The 17,638-nt window shown below is 44.8% G+C and overlaps 1 protein-coding gene across 6 annotated transcripts in view; it reads left to right on the forward strand.

Moving 5' to 3' along the window:
• Positions 1 to 17,638, forward strand: part of XPNPEP1 (X-prolyl aminopeptidase 1) — a 54,458-nt gene that overhangs the window by 14,958 nt on the left and 21,862 nt on the right. For all 6 annotated transcript variants that reach the window (XM_014829842.3, XM_070483634.1, XM_014829843.3 and 3 more), the window contains 4 exons: positions 12,122 to 12,185; positions 13,379 to 13,483; positions 16,994 to 17,086; positions 17,418 to 17,561. In XM_014829842.3, coding sequence (XP_014685328.2) covers positions 12,122 to 12,185; positions 13,379 to 13,483; positions 16,994 to 17,086; positions 17,418 to 17,561 — 406 coding nt within the window. The remainder of the gene's footprint in view (positions 1 to 12,121; positions 12,186 to 13,378; positions 13,484 to 16,993; positions 17,087 to 17,417; positions 17,562 to 17,638) is intronic.

A 17,638-nucleotide genomic window follows, 5' to 3' on the forward strand; every position in this document is an offset into this window, starting at 1 on the left:
CAAGATTGGACTCCTGCCTGGAGACATGAGATTGCCTGGCCTTAGGGGCAAATGAAGGGCCAAAATGGATAACCAAAGGGATTGGGTGATTTGAGTCAACAGCATGAAGTTCGGGATGCTATGATGTTTAGAAGGATGTTCCCCAAATTGTATTCTACAGCATTCCTGTTGGGTCTTGTAAGCTCTTTTGCAAAAAATGTATTCAGTAGTCAAGAAAATAGTGAAATGAGTTGAGCCCTTTTTTTGTGTGGTAAGAAAGTTTAACATAAAATTTATTATCTTAACTATTTTAAGTGTTTAGTACAGTAAACTGTATCCATGTTGTTGTGTAACAGATCTCTAGAACTTTTTCATTTCACAAAATGGAAACCCTGTACCCATTGAACAACCCCCCCCCCCACCTCCACTGCCAATCACCATTCTACTTTCTATTTCTAAAAATTTGACTACTTTGGGTACCTCATGTAAGTGAAATCATGTAGTATTGTCTTTTTGTGACTGGCTTATTTCACTGAACATAATGTCCTCAAGCTTCATCTATGTTTTAGCTTATGATAGGATTTCCTTCTTTTACTTTCTTTTTTTCTTTTTTTTTAAAAGATTGGCATCTAGGCTAACAACTGTTGCCAATCTTCCTTTTTTTTTTTTTCAAGGATTGGCACCTGGGCTAACAACTGTGGCCAATTTTTTTTTTTTTTTTTGCTTTATTTCCCCGTACATAGTTGTGTATCTTAGTTGCAGGTCCTTCTAGTTGTGGGATGTGGGACGCCGCCTCAACATGGCCTGACAAGCGGTGCCGTGTCCGCGCCCAGGATCCGAACCCTGGGCTGCCGCAGCAGAGCACATGAACTTAACCACTCGACCACGGAGCCAGCCCCTCTTTTTTTCTTTTTGGAAGAAGATTAGCCCTGAGCTAACATCTGCGGCCGATCCTCCTCTTTTTGCTGAGGAAGATTGGCCCTGAGCTAAAATCTGTGCCCTTGTCCCTCTATTTTATATGTAGGACGCCTGCCACAGCATGGCCTGATAAGTGGTGCATAGGTCCATGCCTGGGATCCAGACTGGCAAACCCTGGGCTACTGAAGTGAGCATGCTAACTTAACCGCTACACCACCAGGCTGGCCTCTGGATTTCCTTCTTTTTTAAGGCTGAATAATATTTCATTGTGTGTATATACTACATTCTCTTTATCCATTCATCTGTTGAGAACATTTAGGTTGCTTCCACCTCTTAGCTCTTGTGAATAATGATGCAGTGAAGATGGGTGTGTAAATATCTCTTTGAGATCCTGTTTTTGATTCTTTTGAATATTTACCCAGAAGTGGAATTGCTGGATCATATAATAATTCTATTTTTAATTTTTTGAGGAATCACCATGCTGTTTTCCCACCAACAGTGCACAAGGGTTCGAACTTCTTCACATCCTTGCCAATGCTTATTTTCTGTTTTTTTGTTTTTGTTTTTGATAGTGCCATCCTAACAGGTATGAGGTAGTAGCTCATTGTGGTTTTGATTTGCATTTCCCTGATGATTAGTGATATTGAACATGTTTTATATGTTTCTTGGCCATTTGTATATCTTTGGAGATAGGACTATTCAAATGTCTATTCTTTGCTCATTTGAACAGTTTCTTAACTGCGGGACTTCTCAGGACCTTTAATATACTAAAGTGCTCTGTACAACTCCAAGGAGAGGATGTAGTATTCAGCATTTTCCAGACTCAAATGTCCATAGAATTCCGTAGTCATCTCAGAGGTGGTCTAGGGGACTCAGTGTTCCATGGAATTCCTTGGTCTATTGATCCACAATTGTGCTTTTCATATCATGATGGGTTTAACTTGCTCCTCAAAGAGGTGAGAGGAAGGAGTGATCAGTGTGTGGAGAGGACAGACCACTAGAAATGAGGGTTTTGCTTATAAAAGTGGGTGAAGGGGGAGATGAGAGAGTATGAGGTGTGGGTATAGGAGAATTAGAAGATTGAGCTGGAAAAGAGGTTTGTGGCACATGAAGAAGCTGTGAGGGCTGAGTACATTAATATTAGATTTAGTAGGCAGGGGGAAGGTGAGGAGAGACTGGTGAGGTTTAGGGTGCAAGTTGATAATGGAATTCTTTCGTTCACCTCTATTCTCTAGAATAAACGAACAAGGTTCACCATCTTCATAGGAACAAAATTTCACCTCCATTAAGGACTGGATGAGTAAGTAGGTTGGCCCACACAACTTGGGCCTGAGTCGTAGTAGGAGGCATAGATAGCAGAGGAGCTGGGCACCCCTGCCTACCCCCCATTTAAGAAGGGCAGACCCTGGCCTTGTCCTCAAGGAACTCCATTTTTCTTCTACTGCCTGAGCCCCTCTGATGGGCTCTTCCCCACCTCCTGTCAGTCCCAGGCCTCAGTCTTTGGACTTGTGCTCCATGTTACGTGGATTCTCTGTTGGATTCACCAGTGGTGCTTTTCATTTTTTGCTTTTCAAGCATCAGGCAGTTGCCCTGGGCTGATTTGATTGCAGCTGTCCTATCTCATTATTGAGCAGAATGGTGGTTCCTGTGGCTGGAGCACCTTATGGAGCAGTTGGTTTGGGGTCTTCTCCTAGTCCCTGATTGGTCAGGGTTCTCCAGAGAGACAGAACCAATAGGATATACAGATAGATATCTATATATAGAGAGAGATTTATTCTGAGGTATTGGCCACTGCAACATCAGTCGCCCTGGTTCTCAGGCCTTGGGGTTTGGACTGGAACTACACCGCTGGCTCTCCTGGTTCTCTAGCTTGCAGATGGTGCCAGTGATGTAAGTCTCCATCTGAGTCTGAAGGCTTGAGAACCAAGAATGCTGATAACCGAGGGCAGGAGAAGATGGATGTCGCAGCTCAAACAGGAGAGAACAAATTCGCTCTTCCAGCATCTTTTTTGTTCTATTTAGGCCCTCAGTGGATTGAATCATTTCTACCCAGGTGGTAAAGGTGATTTTTACTCAGTCTACCCATTCAAATGTTAATCTCTTCCAGAAACAACCTCACAGACACGTCCAGAAATAATGTTTTACCAGCTAGCTATCTGGGGAATCCCTCAGTCCAGTCAAGTTGACACTTAAAATTAACCATCACAGCCCGCTAGCACACTGTTGACTGAAATTGAGTCTCTCCTCTGAAAGGGGTCTCACGGGCTGTCTTGGAGCCCCAGCCAAAGATTCCTCATAGTTCTGCTTTACTTATGACCCTTCACCTCCAGCGGAGGCCTCATTGTACAGGAAGATTTGACCTGTGAGTATTGCTTGAATTATAAGTTAAAGGTTTCCCGTTAAGGGTGTGTTAGAAGCTTTGTAGTGTTGAATTTCAGTTTCAGTTTTCTTTTGTGAGGAGTCAGGCTACAGTCTATCTGTTTACTAGTAGGGGAGTTCTTGTACCCAAGCCAAGCCAAGCCAAGCCAAGCTTATCTTGATATTGGTCCTGGGTGCTGTTCCTGAGCCAACTTTTTTTTCCTCATCATAAGACTGGTTTTTGGTCCAATCTCCTGATTGATTTTTAAGAATTCCCTGTCTTTGACATTTGGGTGGGGCCTAATACACCCACCCACAGCAATTCCTTGTTAAACTTTGGGAATGGCAGTGAGGCTGGCCAAACCACAGGTGATGTTCCAGGCTTTCCCTCAGTGCTTCATCTCCTGGTAATGATCCTGGAATATCAGAGTTGGATGGCTCCTCCCTAGATGAGGAAACTGAGGCTCTAATCTCAGAAAAATCTTTTCCAGCAACATCCTGAAAACACAAAAAGTTAAGCTTGCTTCATATTAGCTGTCACTCTTATAGCAGAAGTCACTGTTTAGGCTTCACAAACTTATATTATTGTACTCTTGCTGTCCTCCATCCCTTCACCCCCATCATTTTTCTTTTTAATCTTTAACTGTCATTTCTATTGGTGTAGTTTAGCCATCTGCCTTGCAAGGTAGGAGAAGTTGTGTTGTGTTTGACTGGCGCGTGTTTCATGACTACCTGCTCCGGGCTAAGTATTGGGGCAAATGCAGAGGGCAGGCGGTTAGCATATAGGTAAACATGTGCTCTGAAGACTCTCTGGGTTCAGATGCCAGATTTGCCGCTTAACTAGCTGCTTGACCTCAGGCAAGTTATCTCAAATTCCTAAGTGACAGTTAAACTCTCTGAGTCTCCTTTTCTCATCTGCAAAAAGGAGATAGTGACATATCCACCCCCTTGGGCTTTTGTCAGGTTAAATGAGTTAATAGATGTAAATGCTTAAAGCATGTCTTTTACCGAATAAATCTCATTGTATTAGCCATTAGCCGCTATTATAGTTATTATTACTATTATAGAGGTGAATGAGGGAAAGTATCCCCTTAAAGAGATTAAAGAGTAGATAAGCCACGTCACAAATGCTAATACAAAATGGAAACTGGTAATTGTCATAGGAAAGGACTAGATCAGCGCTGTCCAGTAGAAATACGTGAGGCACACATGTGATTTTAAATATTCTCATAGCCGTATTAAAAAAAGCAAAAAGAAACAGTGCAGTTAATTTTCGTAATATATCTTATTTACCCCAATATGTCCAAAATTATCGTTTTAATATATCATCAATATAAAAAATTAATGAGAGATTTTACATTCTTTTTTTTTCTCCCCAAAGCCCCAGTACATAGTTGTATATCCTAGTTGTAGGTCGTTGCAGTTCTTCTGTGTGGGGTGCCGCCACAGCATGGCTTGATGAGTGGTGTGTAGGTCCACACCCAGGGTCTGAATTGACAAACACTGGTGAAGCTGAGTGCGTGAACTTAACCACTTGGTCTTGAGGCCAGCCCCTACTTTCTTCTTTTTTATACTAGGTCTTTAAATCTGATGTATATTTTGCATTTACACATCTCAATTTAAATATGAAATGTTCATTGCAAATATTTGATCTGTATTTAGATTTCACAAAATTTATAGTTGAAAAAATGGACTTACATACCCAAGGTGTTCTAAACATACTTAAAACTTTTCTAATAACTGAATTTGAGCACAGTTTTAAAATTCACATTTAAATTAATTAATATAAAATTAAACATTCAATTTCTCAGTCACATTACCCACATTTTGAGTGTTGAGTAGCCACGTGGTTGGTAGCTTCTGTAACGGACAGCACAGATTTAGTTAATGTGTGGACAGAATTCATAGGTGAGAGGGCACATTTTAAGCTGGCAGGATCAAGGAAGGCTTCATGGAAGAACTCTGTTTAAACTGAATGTGGAAAGGTAGAAGTTAGATGCTTGTAGATAGAAAGGTACAAGAAATACCATGAGCAAATCCATGGTAATAGGAGAATAGGAATAATGATACCTTGAAAAAGAAAGAAAAATAGGGGCCTGGTTAAGGCCACTCATGAGTGACCCGTGACTGGTCATGGGTGGCCTTGACCACCGGAGTCAGGAGTTTAGGTTTTTGTCAGATAGTAGGGACTCATTGAGGGTCTTTGAACAAGAGAGTGACATGATCAGTCAGAGGGAGCAGTGTTTAGTATGGCTTGGGGAAGGGAGACACTGGGAACTGAGAAACCTTTAGGAGACCATTTCGGGGTCCCAGAGTCAGGGTACAGAGGGCCTGGACTTGGGTGCTGACCTAAGGAGCAGAGAAGAAGAGAAGGGTTTGGAGGAGAAGCAGTAGAACACAGATGGAGTGTGGATCCTGCAGGCAGATGGCAGAGGGGATTGGGAAGTTTGGAACCTGAGAGTGTTTGTGCTGCCATCTACAGAAAGGAATGAGAAGTCTCCATTCCTTGTTTCGATTCCTGTGGAGAGGAGGGGCATAGTTGGGGTGACTGTTAAGTGAGTTTCTGCCAGTACTCTGAGGACAAGGAGGAAGGCTTCATGTGTGACCTGCCACAGCAGCCTCCTCAGTAATAGAGAGGCTGCTGTTCTCTGTGGCTCTTGTTCCTAATTGTTTCATTTCAGGCTAGATTCAGGGCTGATAGAATTTCTCCTATGGATAGGGGAGGGAGGGAGTTGGAGAAATGAAGGGGAATCTTGAATTCTTTCCTTTGTGTACTTTCCAAAACACAAATACACACACCCACACAGTGTTCCATGCTACAGAGAAAACGCACCCCAAATGCATAATTGCGCAATGACTTGGCACTTCAGGGGTCTGCTTCTCTTTGTGCTCTGCAACTCTAAGGGTTTTTTCTTTGTAAACTCAGCACAAGTGTTGTGGTATTAATGAGTCTGGGCCCGGGGGACTTTTACAGTGAGGATTTGTCCATTCTCTCTGGGAATCTGGATACTTTCATATATCATCTAAATCAAATGTTGAGATGTGTGGGTACCACTGGCCTCAAACCAGGAGAATCATTGGTTGGGGCTAGAGCTTTGCCAGCACCAACTTGCAGAAATCTGAATTCTTCATCCTCCCCATCTGTAAGGCCCCATATTTCCACTCTTAGGCTCAGCTTAGTCAAAGGGTCACGCTCTGTCAGGGGTGACTCTGCCAACTTGAGTTTTTGGCTGTTTATGGTTCCTCCTTCTGGAAGACATGAGTCAGATTTTCCCAAACTCTTTGGATCCTACTCCCATTCCTCCTGGAGTCGGCTTCCTGTTTTGTTTTGTATTTCTTTAACAGGCTCTCTCCTGGGGTAGAGTAGTGATTTTTATCCCAGAGTGATTTTATCTACTGTATTAATTAGAGTAATGCTAAGTGTGTTAACACAGCTCAAAGTTTCAGTGGCCTGGTATCATGGAGCCTTATTTCTTGTTCATGTAGCAGTCTAGAGTAGGTGTTCCTGATTGGTGGGTGACTTTCTTCTACTAGGAAGAAGGTGATTCAGGGATCCAGGCTCTTTCCATCCTTTGGTGCCACCATTCCAGCAGGAGGAAGGGGAAGGAGTATGGAGAGGGCATACCCATTTTTAACTTGCCCTGACTCAGAAATCATCTCCCACCCACATTCCATTGGTCAGAATGAGTCGTGTGACCTCAGCTAGATGTAAGGAAGCCTGGGAAATGAAGTTCTGGATGGGAAACCATTTTCTAGTAACTGTACACTAAGGAAATGTTTGGTGTGAATGTTTGGACAGCTGTCCGTTTTTCCCACATACCTTGACTAGGTTTCATTTAAGACAGAAGAAAATACCAAAGACTGGGAGTTACCTGATATTTAGAAACAGGTAGCCCTTGTCTTCATTCACAGTCTAACCTCTGGGACTTCCTGTGGACACACAGCCATTTAGTCATTTGGTTTTGTTTTTGTTAAGAACCCAATATGTCTGAGGCCCTGTGCCAGGCTCATGGCTTACAGGGGTGAAGGGTTGGAGAGGTGGAAAGATGTCACGCCAGCATGGGCCCTAATAACTTTAGACAGGCTTATTTTGACACTCAGCCATCATCCTTGCTTGCCCTATTCCATCTGCGTGTGGCCATGTTGACCCACTCTTCTTAAAATCCAGCTCTGGTCGTGTCATCACCCCCTCTTGAACTTTTATTCTGTCTCTAGAACTTGCAGGATAAAGTTCAAGCCTCTTAGTTGTGATGTGTGAGGTCCTTGACCATTGTCTTCAGCCTGCCTTTCCAAGAATCTCTGCGGCCACTCCCTTGAACTTTCTGCCCCAGTAATCAGGCTTATTAGCTCCCTGTCTCCCTACAGACCTCTTGCTTCTGCACTTTCTCACACCTTTCCCTTCTCTGGATTGCCTCCTGCTTCTCCTCTCCTATCTGTGGTGGCCCAGGTCAAAGCTCTGAGCTCAGCCTATCCATGGATTCAAGGCAGATCTGAGCATCCTTGAAACGATAGCAAATACTGTATTGCGTATTCAGCATAGTTTATGTGACTGTTTATTAGGGCTAACGTTTCATGGATATCTGACTTATTTTGCTGGCTGATTGTCCACTCTGAGAAGAAAACTTTCTTATGTTTCCTGTGGAATCTAACTCATTGCCTGGTGCATTACTAAAAGTGCTGCAGTTTATCAAAAGCTTAGTGTGTGCTAATTGCTTTATGTCACAACTCAACCCTCCAACGTAGGCATTATTATCATCCCCATTTTACAGATGAGGAAGTTGAGCCCTAGATTTACCCAGCTGGTAATGGGGGGAGCCAGGCTTGAACATAGGTTTGACTCTTGAGTCTAGGAGAGTCTATTTTGTGGTTGATGCAGGTAGAGGTAGATACGGAGCATACTTGTGTTGCTTGTTCTCTCAGAGTTCATAATCCAGTTGTGCAGACCAGATGTGCACAGTCTCTGTACAGAATAACAGGTTGCTTGGCAGCATGGCAAGGGCCTGGGCTTTTGAAAGTCAGACCTGAGAGATCAAATCTCGACTCTGCCACTTGGAGCACTGGTGCCTTGGGGAAGTAAGTAATTTACTCTGAGCTTCATTTTTTTTCAATCTGTAAGTGGGGAGGATGATACCTTCCAGATCTGCTGTTAGGATTAGAATTAGAGGAAATGAATATAGTTACTGGCAACTCATAGATGTTTAACACATCTTAGCCAATATTATTGGTTATCATCATCGAAGGCAGGTCATGGATAAGTGCCAGTGTGGATGGCCCTGTAAAATTCGGAGATGTGGGATGTCTCTGAAAGCTGGAGTGGGTTAGAAAGCTTTGTGGAAGAGGGCGCGTTTGAGCTGGGTTTTGAGAGGTAGCTAAGGCTTTTCTTTCCCTCCAAAGTTTACAGATGTGCTTTATTTGGCTGTGTATTATTGATTGTTTGAATTAGATGCCAACATTTAAAAGCTGGGTCATCTCTCATAACACACATATATTTAGCTGCTCCTGAAATACTGAAGGTTGGCAGTGTGTGGCCTGCATTCCAGCATGACTGGAATCATAGCTGAGTAGGAGCAGCTCTCTGGGAAAGATACCCCCTTGTCCTGCTTTGCTTGTTCGGTTTACCTGCCTGTATGCTAAGTCATTTAAGTTTGAAACCTCAGTTATAATCCCTTCTGGTCCTTTCCTATTGGATAATGTATTAGTTTCTTATTGCTGCTGTAATAAACTTAGTGGCTTATGACAACACAAGTTTATCATCTTATGGTTCTGGAGGCCTGGGGTCTACAGTGGGTCAGCAGGGCTTCGTTACTTCTGGAGGCTCCAGGGGGAGAAGCCATTTCCTTCCCTTTTCTGGTTTCTAGGCTTGTAACCTGTCCTCCATCTTCAAAGAGATGGCTAAGGTTTTAACTAGGTTGCAGGAAAAAGGCTCATCTCTCCTTCTGCTTGTTCATTTGTTCAGCAAATATTGGTTGAGGACCTACTTTGTGTTAACTGTGCTGTGTACAGGGACAGTGACAAACAAGACAGACAAACACCCTGATCTCATGGAACTTACATTCTGGGGAGTGGGAGGAGGCAGGGCAATACAATAACAATGTCAAAAAGTTCATCAAGAAGAGAAGCATCTAGAAAAATATGCTATACAGAGAGGTGAAAGAGGCCAGGTGGCTACTTGGTTGGGTAGTCCAGGCATATCTCTCTGCAAAGTTGATATTTGATCTGAAATGTAATGTTGAGAAGGAGCCATGCCACGTTCCAAGAGAGACTTTTATAGGCACAGGAAGAGATGTGCAAAGGCCCTGAAGCAGGAATGAACTTGGAAAGTGGGTGGTGTAGCTGGAGCATTGTGAGTGGCAGGAGAGTGGGAGGAGAGTTCTGAGAGGACAGCAAGGCCAGATCAAGTGGTGCCTTGGAGACTGGAGTGGGGTTTGGATTTTATCCTAAATATGATGGGAAGCCATTGGTGGGTTTTGAGCAGAATGCTAACATGATATGAGAGAGACAGATATTTTGAAAAGTTCACTCTGAGTGAATGTGAAGAATGGATTGTAGGGGCAGTGGTCCAGGTAGAGATGTGGAAGCTTGGACTGAGTGCTGGTATTAGAGATGGAGAGAAATGGATGGTTTTGGAGAAAAAGCCAACAGCTGTGCTTCTTTATGCCTTTTTCCTGTCATGCTACAACTTTGGTTCATTTTAGACCTTTTGCTCTTCTTTAGAGAGAATATTCCTGGGCTTTGCCAGCTTCAGGGCTGGGGGAAGAAGAGTGGGAGGCCTGGGCCCAGTGCTTGTTTGGCTTCTGCTGAGCCTGTTGGTGTGGAGGTGACAGCTTCAGTCAGCGATGTCTTTCTGGCATGTTGACCACTTAGGTCATGTCTAGACATTCTTGCCCCTGACCTCATCTTGATCCCAAACCAGACATGTCCACCTGCTGTTAATTCCACCTCCCTTTGGAGAAACCCGCTTCCTGCCTTTGCTGATGGGCAGCTCTAGGTAAATCCCTGTGGGTGCCCTTTGCCTCTGCTCAGGCTTGCCCATATAGGGGTGGGGCATTCCCCAAGAACTGTGTCCCTGAGTGGAAGAGTCCAACTGGGCCAAGATCAGCAGTATCTTCTCTGCTGGCCGTTTGCCAGCGTCCTTGCTGTGTGTCACAGGTGGGAGAGCCCCAAGCCAGGGGAGCAACCTCCTTGTTGGTTGCGAGTGTTATCTCTGTGTCTTTCCCATTGTGCACTATGATTTTTAGCACAAGACTTATTTTTACTTGTTTTTTCCCAGCCTCTTTGATGCTTTTTCACCATTCGGGAAGGAGAGGTTAATAATCTCTCTTCCATTGCGTGTACACAGCACTTTCAGGTTTCTGGTGAGCTGTTTTAAACATTAACCTACTGTTCCTCACAACTATCCTAGGAGAAGGGTGAGAACCCTCCTCCCGCCCATTTTTGCCTTTTTTTTCAGTCTTGCTCCCAGTGATTCTTGGGTTAATAACCAAATGAGGATTCTACAGTTCATAAATGATGCTGGTGACCATTTCTTTCTGTGTCCTTAGTGCTGTCCATTAAATGTCCCTGTATGTTTTGGGGATAAAACGTGTACCTGCTGTTGCTTTTAGCAATCTGAAATGACCTGTTTTAGAAACGAGGAACTGAGGCTGAGAGAGGTAATGAGAGTTGTTTCAGACCACGTAGCTGGGCTGCTAGAGGGCAGGTGTGGTCCAGAGCCCTGTCAAGATTCTTTCCTGGCTCTTTTAGCATCTCCAAGGTTACTGGTCCTGTGGCTGGTGTGAGGCTGTGATTGCAGCTGCCTTGGTAAAAGGGGCATTTCTCACCTACACGGCAGGAATGAAACTTGGGCACCTTTGTATTCCTATATCATGTTGGCCAAATGCCTTGGGGTCTATAGCAGTGTCATTCTCTATGAAACATTCTTAATCTTATAGCTTGGGAGAAACCTGCTAACAGTAGAAAGAGCAGTGGCTCTGGTCTAATCAGACCAGATCCTGGCCCTGGTATTCGCCTGTCAGAGGGCAAGTTACTTACTGATTCTGTCTTCACACTTTGGTTTTCTCATTGTCCTGGAGAGGCGTTATGACAATGAGAGATGATTTGTCACATGGGGACAGCATGGCCTAGGGCTTCAGACTCGAGGCTTTGGAGCTAACTGCCCAGATCCAAATCCTGCCTCTGCTGCTTACTAGCTTATGACTTTGGGCAAGTTACTCAACTTGCTGTGCCTCACTGGCTGTTACCAAAAGCTGCACACCTGGGCCTCCTACCTCTGCCCAGGAATGAGAACCTCCTACTTTGTTTAGTCCCTAACCCCCTTCCATTCAGAGGCCAGGGATTATCAGCTGGGAAGGACCTGGATTTGGACATGACGTTTAATTTTGCTGAAGCCTCCTGGGTTGGAGGAAGTGTTTCCCCTGGTTCCCTAACAGGAAGGGACAGGGTCAGTGTGGGAGCAATTGGTGATGCTGCTTTGGATGGAGACAAACAGGAAGTTCAGAAACAAGCTAATACCTGATTAGAGAATTATTGACACTTAAAACAGAAATACAGCCTTACTTTTCAGAAAAATAACAGATGCCTAAATGTCAGTGGCAAAGAAGGGAGAAGGCTCTTGGTTTGTTTTTTGAGTAAGATCCCAGTGAGGAAATAGAGGCTAAAGGCTCAGCTCTTTTAGCCTGTAATTAATAGGGTCTTCTGCTGTGTGCACTAATTTTTGTTTTCTAAATGTTCAGCTTGCCTTTTCAGCTAGACTGTCAGTTCCTTGAAGGCAGGTGCCAAGGATTCACCAGCCTTCTTAGTCCCTGCTGGGCCTATAGTTGACACGTGACTGATTAAGGTCCAATTTGTCGTCCTGTTTGTTTTCCAGAGTGAGTACATTGCTCCGTGTGACTGTCGACGGGCCTTCGTTTCCGGATTTGATGGCTCTGCGGGTGAGTCGCTAAATTCGCTCTCTGTTCTTTATATACTTTTGTTCAACTCCCAAAAATAACTGTCCTGAGTTTCAGCCTGTGATGTAGAACCGAAAAGAAAATGCAAACGAGACGTTCCCCATTGAGCCTCTGCAGAAAGGTGTGAGTTCCCAGCATCCCCCATCTCCCTAAGGTCACCTTTTAGTGACTCTTTTCTCTATGCCTTTGCTTTTAAGGTTTTAAAAAATTTTTATTTAAAAAAATGTTTTTGAACTTTTTGTTGGATATAACATACATACAGAAAATCATATCAAATAAACTGAATATACCCGTGTAACTAGCATTCCAAATAAGAAATGGGACACTAACAGCACCCCGTAACACCCACCTTAGCTTACTGGTCCTGTGTAATTCTCCAAGTGCTTGGCTTTGGTTTTTCTGTTTTCACTTTCAGTTTAGATGACAAAGGTTAATGTTGGCCTACACTGGTGCCCCGTCCTAACTTTTCCAAAACTCTTGTGCCCTTGAGATTTAGGGTCACTTTCTCCCCTCAGACTCCCATCCCTGAAGCTAGGTAGGCTTGGTGAGTGCTCCTCTCTCTCACAGTTAGCCCACTGCTTCCTTTGATGTAAGTGGTTGTGTTGGTTGGCCCGTCAGGATTGGTTTTGCCTGACACCTCTGCTGAGAGCCCTGAGTTCTGCCAGGTCCCTGGGAACTGAAGGCAGGCAGATGTGGGAGGCATGAACTTCCTGCTGGTGACTGCAGACTCACCGTGAACTCTCACAGGGTCTGGTTGGTCTGTTTTGGGAAAGGCGAAAGAGCCCCTTTAGGGTGTCTGGTGGAGCAGATCACTGTGATCACTGCACAGGAACCATTTCCACCTCTGTCTTGCTGATTATGAGGCCATTTTGGCCATACGTCTGCAGTCCTCTGTTCTGGCCTTGACTCATGCTGTACAAGTTGGGTACTAGGCTGTCTCAGGACTATTTTCTTCAGAGCTTGACCCACACCCGGTTCTCAGTGGTGGTGTCTTTTCTTGCCTGGAGGTTTCCCTGGAGTCAAGGCCCCATCTGCCCCACTAGAGTAGTGGTAGGAGGCTTGGAATCACACAGGACCTGGTGCCTCTCACTGTGCTTGCCCGCCTGCTGCCATTTTATGCAGCTTCTGGGTGATTGTCTGAAACTTTTCTCTTTTTTTTTGGTCCCCTGCTCCAGGCACGGCCATCATCACAGAAGAGCATGCAGCCATGTGGACTGATGGACGCTACTTTCTCCAGGCTGCCAAGCAGATGGACAGCAACTGGACGCTCATGAAGATGGGTGTGTAGAGGCATGGCCAGCCCAACCTTAGTTGGGCAGCTTTAGGAAGGGACCCTAGAGCTCCTCAGGGTGTCTGGATCGTAACCCTTGTGTGAGGTCATGGACCCTTTTAAGAATCCAAGGTGTCTTAGTGTGCTTGGGCTGCCATAACAAAATAACACTGGCTGGGTGGCTTAAACAACAGAAATTTATTTTCTCAGTTCTGGAGGCTGAAGTCCAAGATCAAGGTGCCCCCATCATCAGGTTCTGGTGAGAGTTTTCTTCTGGCTTGCAGACAGCTGCCTTCTCACTGTGTCCTTACGTTGCAGAGAGAGAGAGAGGGATCTCTCTTTCTCTTTTTAGAAGGCCACCAGTCCTGTGGAATTAGAACTCCACCTTGTGACTTCGTTTAACTTTATCTCCCAAAACCCTTGTTTCCAAAGAGAGTCACTTTGGGGATTAGAATTTCAACATATGAATTTTGAGGGGACACAAGGCAGTTCGTGGCACAAGGAAAACCAAGAAAATGGTGTGCATGCTTGTATATACACACCACTGTGTGTTCAATTTTGGAAGGTCCTGGTTCAAGATACTCATTTTAGTGAGGGGAAGCCTAGGGCCAGAGAGGACAGTTGATGTGCTGCAGGTCGCACAGCTTGCCGGGCATTTGACTTGTGCGCTGGGGGCCTTTCCACTGCTCTTTGCTGCCTCGTGTTTCTGAGTTAGATAAAAATGAGGGGCCACTGGCAACAGAAGCTAGGAACTTGTCCCCCTGAGGATCTCTGTCAGGTCAGGACTCGCTTCTGGCAGCTCAGCTTTGGCGAAGAGCAGTGTGCAGGACAAGAGCAGGGGTCTGGAACTTTCTTGGGCAAGTTACTTCACTTTCAGTGCTTCAGTTTCCTCATCTATAAAATGAGGTGATAACAGTAAGTAGCACATAAAGTGGTGAGGATTAAAGAAGTAATATTTGGAAAGCATAGAGCTCAGTGTTTATAAACTAATAAGTGTGTGTGTGTACTCTGGTTTTTCGTTTAATTTTGTGCTGTGTGTATTTTTCCTTGTCTTTAAGATAGTCTTTAGATACTTGGTTTTAGTGATTGTACAAAGGTCTCTTCTTCCTGAATTTTGAACTTGAGGAACAGAAGATGAGGAGGGAAAAAAGGGGCTACTAGGCTGAGGGAGGAAGAGGAGATGAGGCAAAGCACCTCATGTGTCTTCTTTGTGGTAGGAAGTAATGAGGAAAGCAGGTTGTCACTAGACTCTCAGTTCGGGGACAGAGGACTGTTGACACTGAGATGAATTGAGACAGAGATGCAAGCAGCTAGCCGACTGAGGGTGTGTGTGCACCCCACACTCTCCGTATACGTAGATATCTGTTGTTTGTCTCAGGGAGGAATTTGGAATGTTTTTGTCCTGGCAGTGGACGGATTTTAAATTTTTATTTCTCAAAAATCGTTTTAGAAATACAAAATACCAAAACTACAGGTGGATTATTGCCACAACTGAATTGTCCCCCCTACTTGCTCACTCACTGTCTCACACACACACACACGTACACACACACACATACATGCAGAGGCATTTGGGGCTGTGGGGCTGTTATAAATGGATAGGCTTGTGGCCTTTGAACTTTTTGATTGCATGCCTCTGTTAATGGCCTATACATCCTCAACATATATGTATATTTGTTTATATGTTATATATATGTGCTAGTGTCCATCTGTATTTCAAATATGAACAAAGAAAAAATAAATACAGATAAATGTTCTAATGCTTTCTGCTTGTACCCCAGTGGATCATTTAGTGTGCCCCTGGGGTGTCGGAGTCCCTCTTTGGGGTCCACATCTCTGGCTGTCAGGTCTGTTTGCTCTTTGGGGGTCAGAGCGTCAGAGGAGCAAATACTGTCAGTCAGCCTGTTCCCTAAAGTGGTATGTGGCAGCCCCGGAGGGTGAGTCCTCCTCCCTTGAAGCCCCTCCCTAGTTTGCTGTCTCTTCCCTAGGCCCGCCTTTCCTCAGGCGTCTCTCCTGTGTGGGGAGATTCTGGTGGGTTTGGTTGGTGAGTGATTCATCCCTGGGGTTGACAGCCAAATATCTGTCTGCGAGGAAAAGACATGACTTCAACCTGTGACACTTGTACAAGGGACATTAAGAGAAGCATCATTAATAAATGGCTTTATTTAGTGGTTTGAAAAAAAAGATGAAAGAATCAAATAGCAAAATAACAACTCAGTGCCAGCTTTTGGGCAGGTTTTTAGAACTGAGATTCATGAGATCATTTCTTTATAAACCTTGGCACTTCCCTTCTCTGGTTATGTGGTTATCAGTAGTAGTCAGTAGAGAAAATAGTAATGATAAGTACTATTTTAGAATATTTGAACTTTCACTCTAAATATACATGTATTTCACCAGGATTTTTTTCTTTTTTAAAGAACCCATGGCATTGGCCAACACCAAGTATTGCTAAGGAGGAATTTTTGTGTGTGTGTGTGTGAAGATTGGCCCCGAGCTAACATCTGTTACCAGTCTTCTTCTTTTTCAAAGCACCCCGGTACATACCTATATATCCCAGTTGCAGGTTCTTCTACTTCCTCTACGTGGGATGCTGCCTCAGCATGGCTTCATGAGTAGTGCTAGGTCCGCGTCCAGGATCTGAACCTGTGAACCCCGGGCCTCCAAAGCACAGTACACAAACTTAACCACTTGGCCTCAGGGCCAGCCCCCTCACCAAGATATTAATTGTTTAGTAAAAATCTGATTAGGTAAAAAGTATATATCCCGAACATAGAAGATGTTGGCTTAGATTAAAGAAAAAACTGGAATATAAAAAATAACTTGAGTTCCTTCCTTGAAGCTTGTTTGGTGTCCTATGACTAGGCTCTTAGAAACAGAAGGGCTGTTTGCTCTTGGGAGTTGGGGAGTGCAGGGAGCCATGTTAAAGATGGTAATTGCGGCTGCCTGTGTGTCCTTAAAATCTTTGGGAAGATTTCTTTGCCGCCAAGACTTCTGTTGAGTCTTCCAGACAGGCCTGGTGGTGGGGCAGGGGCCTTCTCTCCGCTTCTGTGCCTTTCAGTGAGGGGAGGGTACCCTGGCGTGTGTTCCCCTTACCTGGTGTGAGATGTGAGGGAGGCCCCCAATTCCAGCCTTCACCAAATCACCCCCGAAATTGTCGTCAAGTGAGTAGTAGTAAAGTGACCAAAGGCTGGTGAGATGATCTTCGAGATGACACCATGTACCTATGCTTCGTTGATTCGTAGGATGTCGTTTTTATCAGGAGTCAAATGAAAATCTTTCCTTTTTTTTTTTTCTTCTGTCTTAACCCTTACCTTATGCTTTCCTTATACACCGTTTTACAGTTCTTGGAGCCTTCCAGGATTAAGGGAGATTCAGTCTTTCCAGGTGCTGCCAGTCTACCTTAAAGAAGGTGCTTAATAAAGACCCCACTATCAGGATCTCAGTGAATTGCTTCTTCCTGGGCAGGACAAGGAGCTTGGGCCCTCTGGGAGTTGTTTCTTATCAGTTCCTCCCTCCGTAGGTCTGAAGGACACACCAACTCAGGAAGACTGGCTGGTGAGTGTACTTCCTGAAGGATCCAGGGTTGGTGTGGACCCACTGATCATTCCTACAGGTGAGTGAGCTTGGGTCCTTCCAGCTTGGGTGAGGAAATGGCTCTAGACACCTCTCCATCCTCCTTGTTTGCTTGTGGGGTGTGAAACATTTGGGGGCTCAGCATGACTTGATGTCACGATAAAGGTCAAAGTGAGGAGAAGAGTTCTGACCTAGAGGCCGGGGAAGGTCGTTGGTGGTGATGTCCTTTTGCAGTTACTCATCCTGCACAGCCAGCTCTGGGCCACAGGAGGATGCTTTCAGAAGGCGCCAGGCTCTCAAGGCTCTGCTGCCTGCCTCAGCTGAAATGGGCATTCAGTTCATGTGTGGCTGGGCCACGTGTTTCTTCCCAGATTACTGGAAGAAGATGGCTAAGGTTCTGAGAAGCGCCGGCCACCACCTCATTCCTGTCAAGGAGAATCTTGTGGACAAAATCTGGACAGACCGTCCTGAGCGCCCATGCAAGCCCCTCCTTACGCTGGGCCTGGATTACACAGGTCAGAACTGTGCTGCACCCAGTGGGGCCCCCAGCCATCGTCCCCTCCACCTGTCGCCATGGTCTCCATCCCAGACC

The sequence above is a fragment of the Equus asinus genome, chromosome 2 (genome assembly GCF_041296235.1).
Source record: "Equus asinus isolate D_3611 breed Donkey chromosome 2, EquAss-T2T_v2, whole genome shotgun sequence".
In the NCBI taxonomy this organism is placed as follows: Eukaryota; Metazoa; Chordata; class Mammalia; order Perissodactyla; family Equidae; genus Equus; species Equus asinus.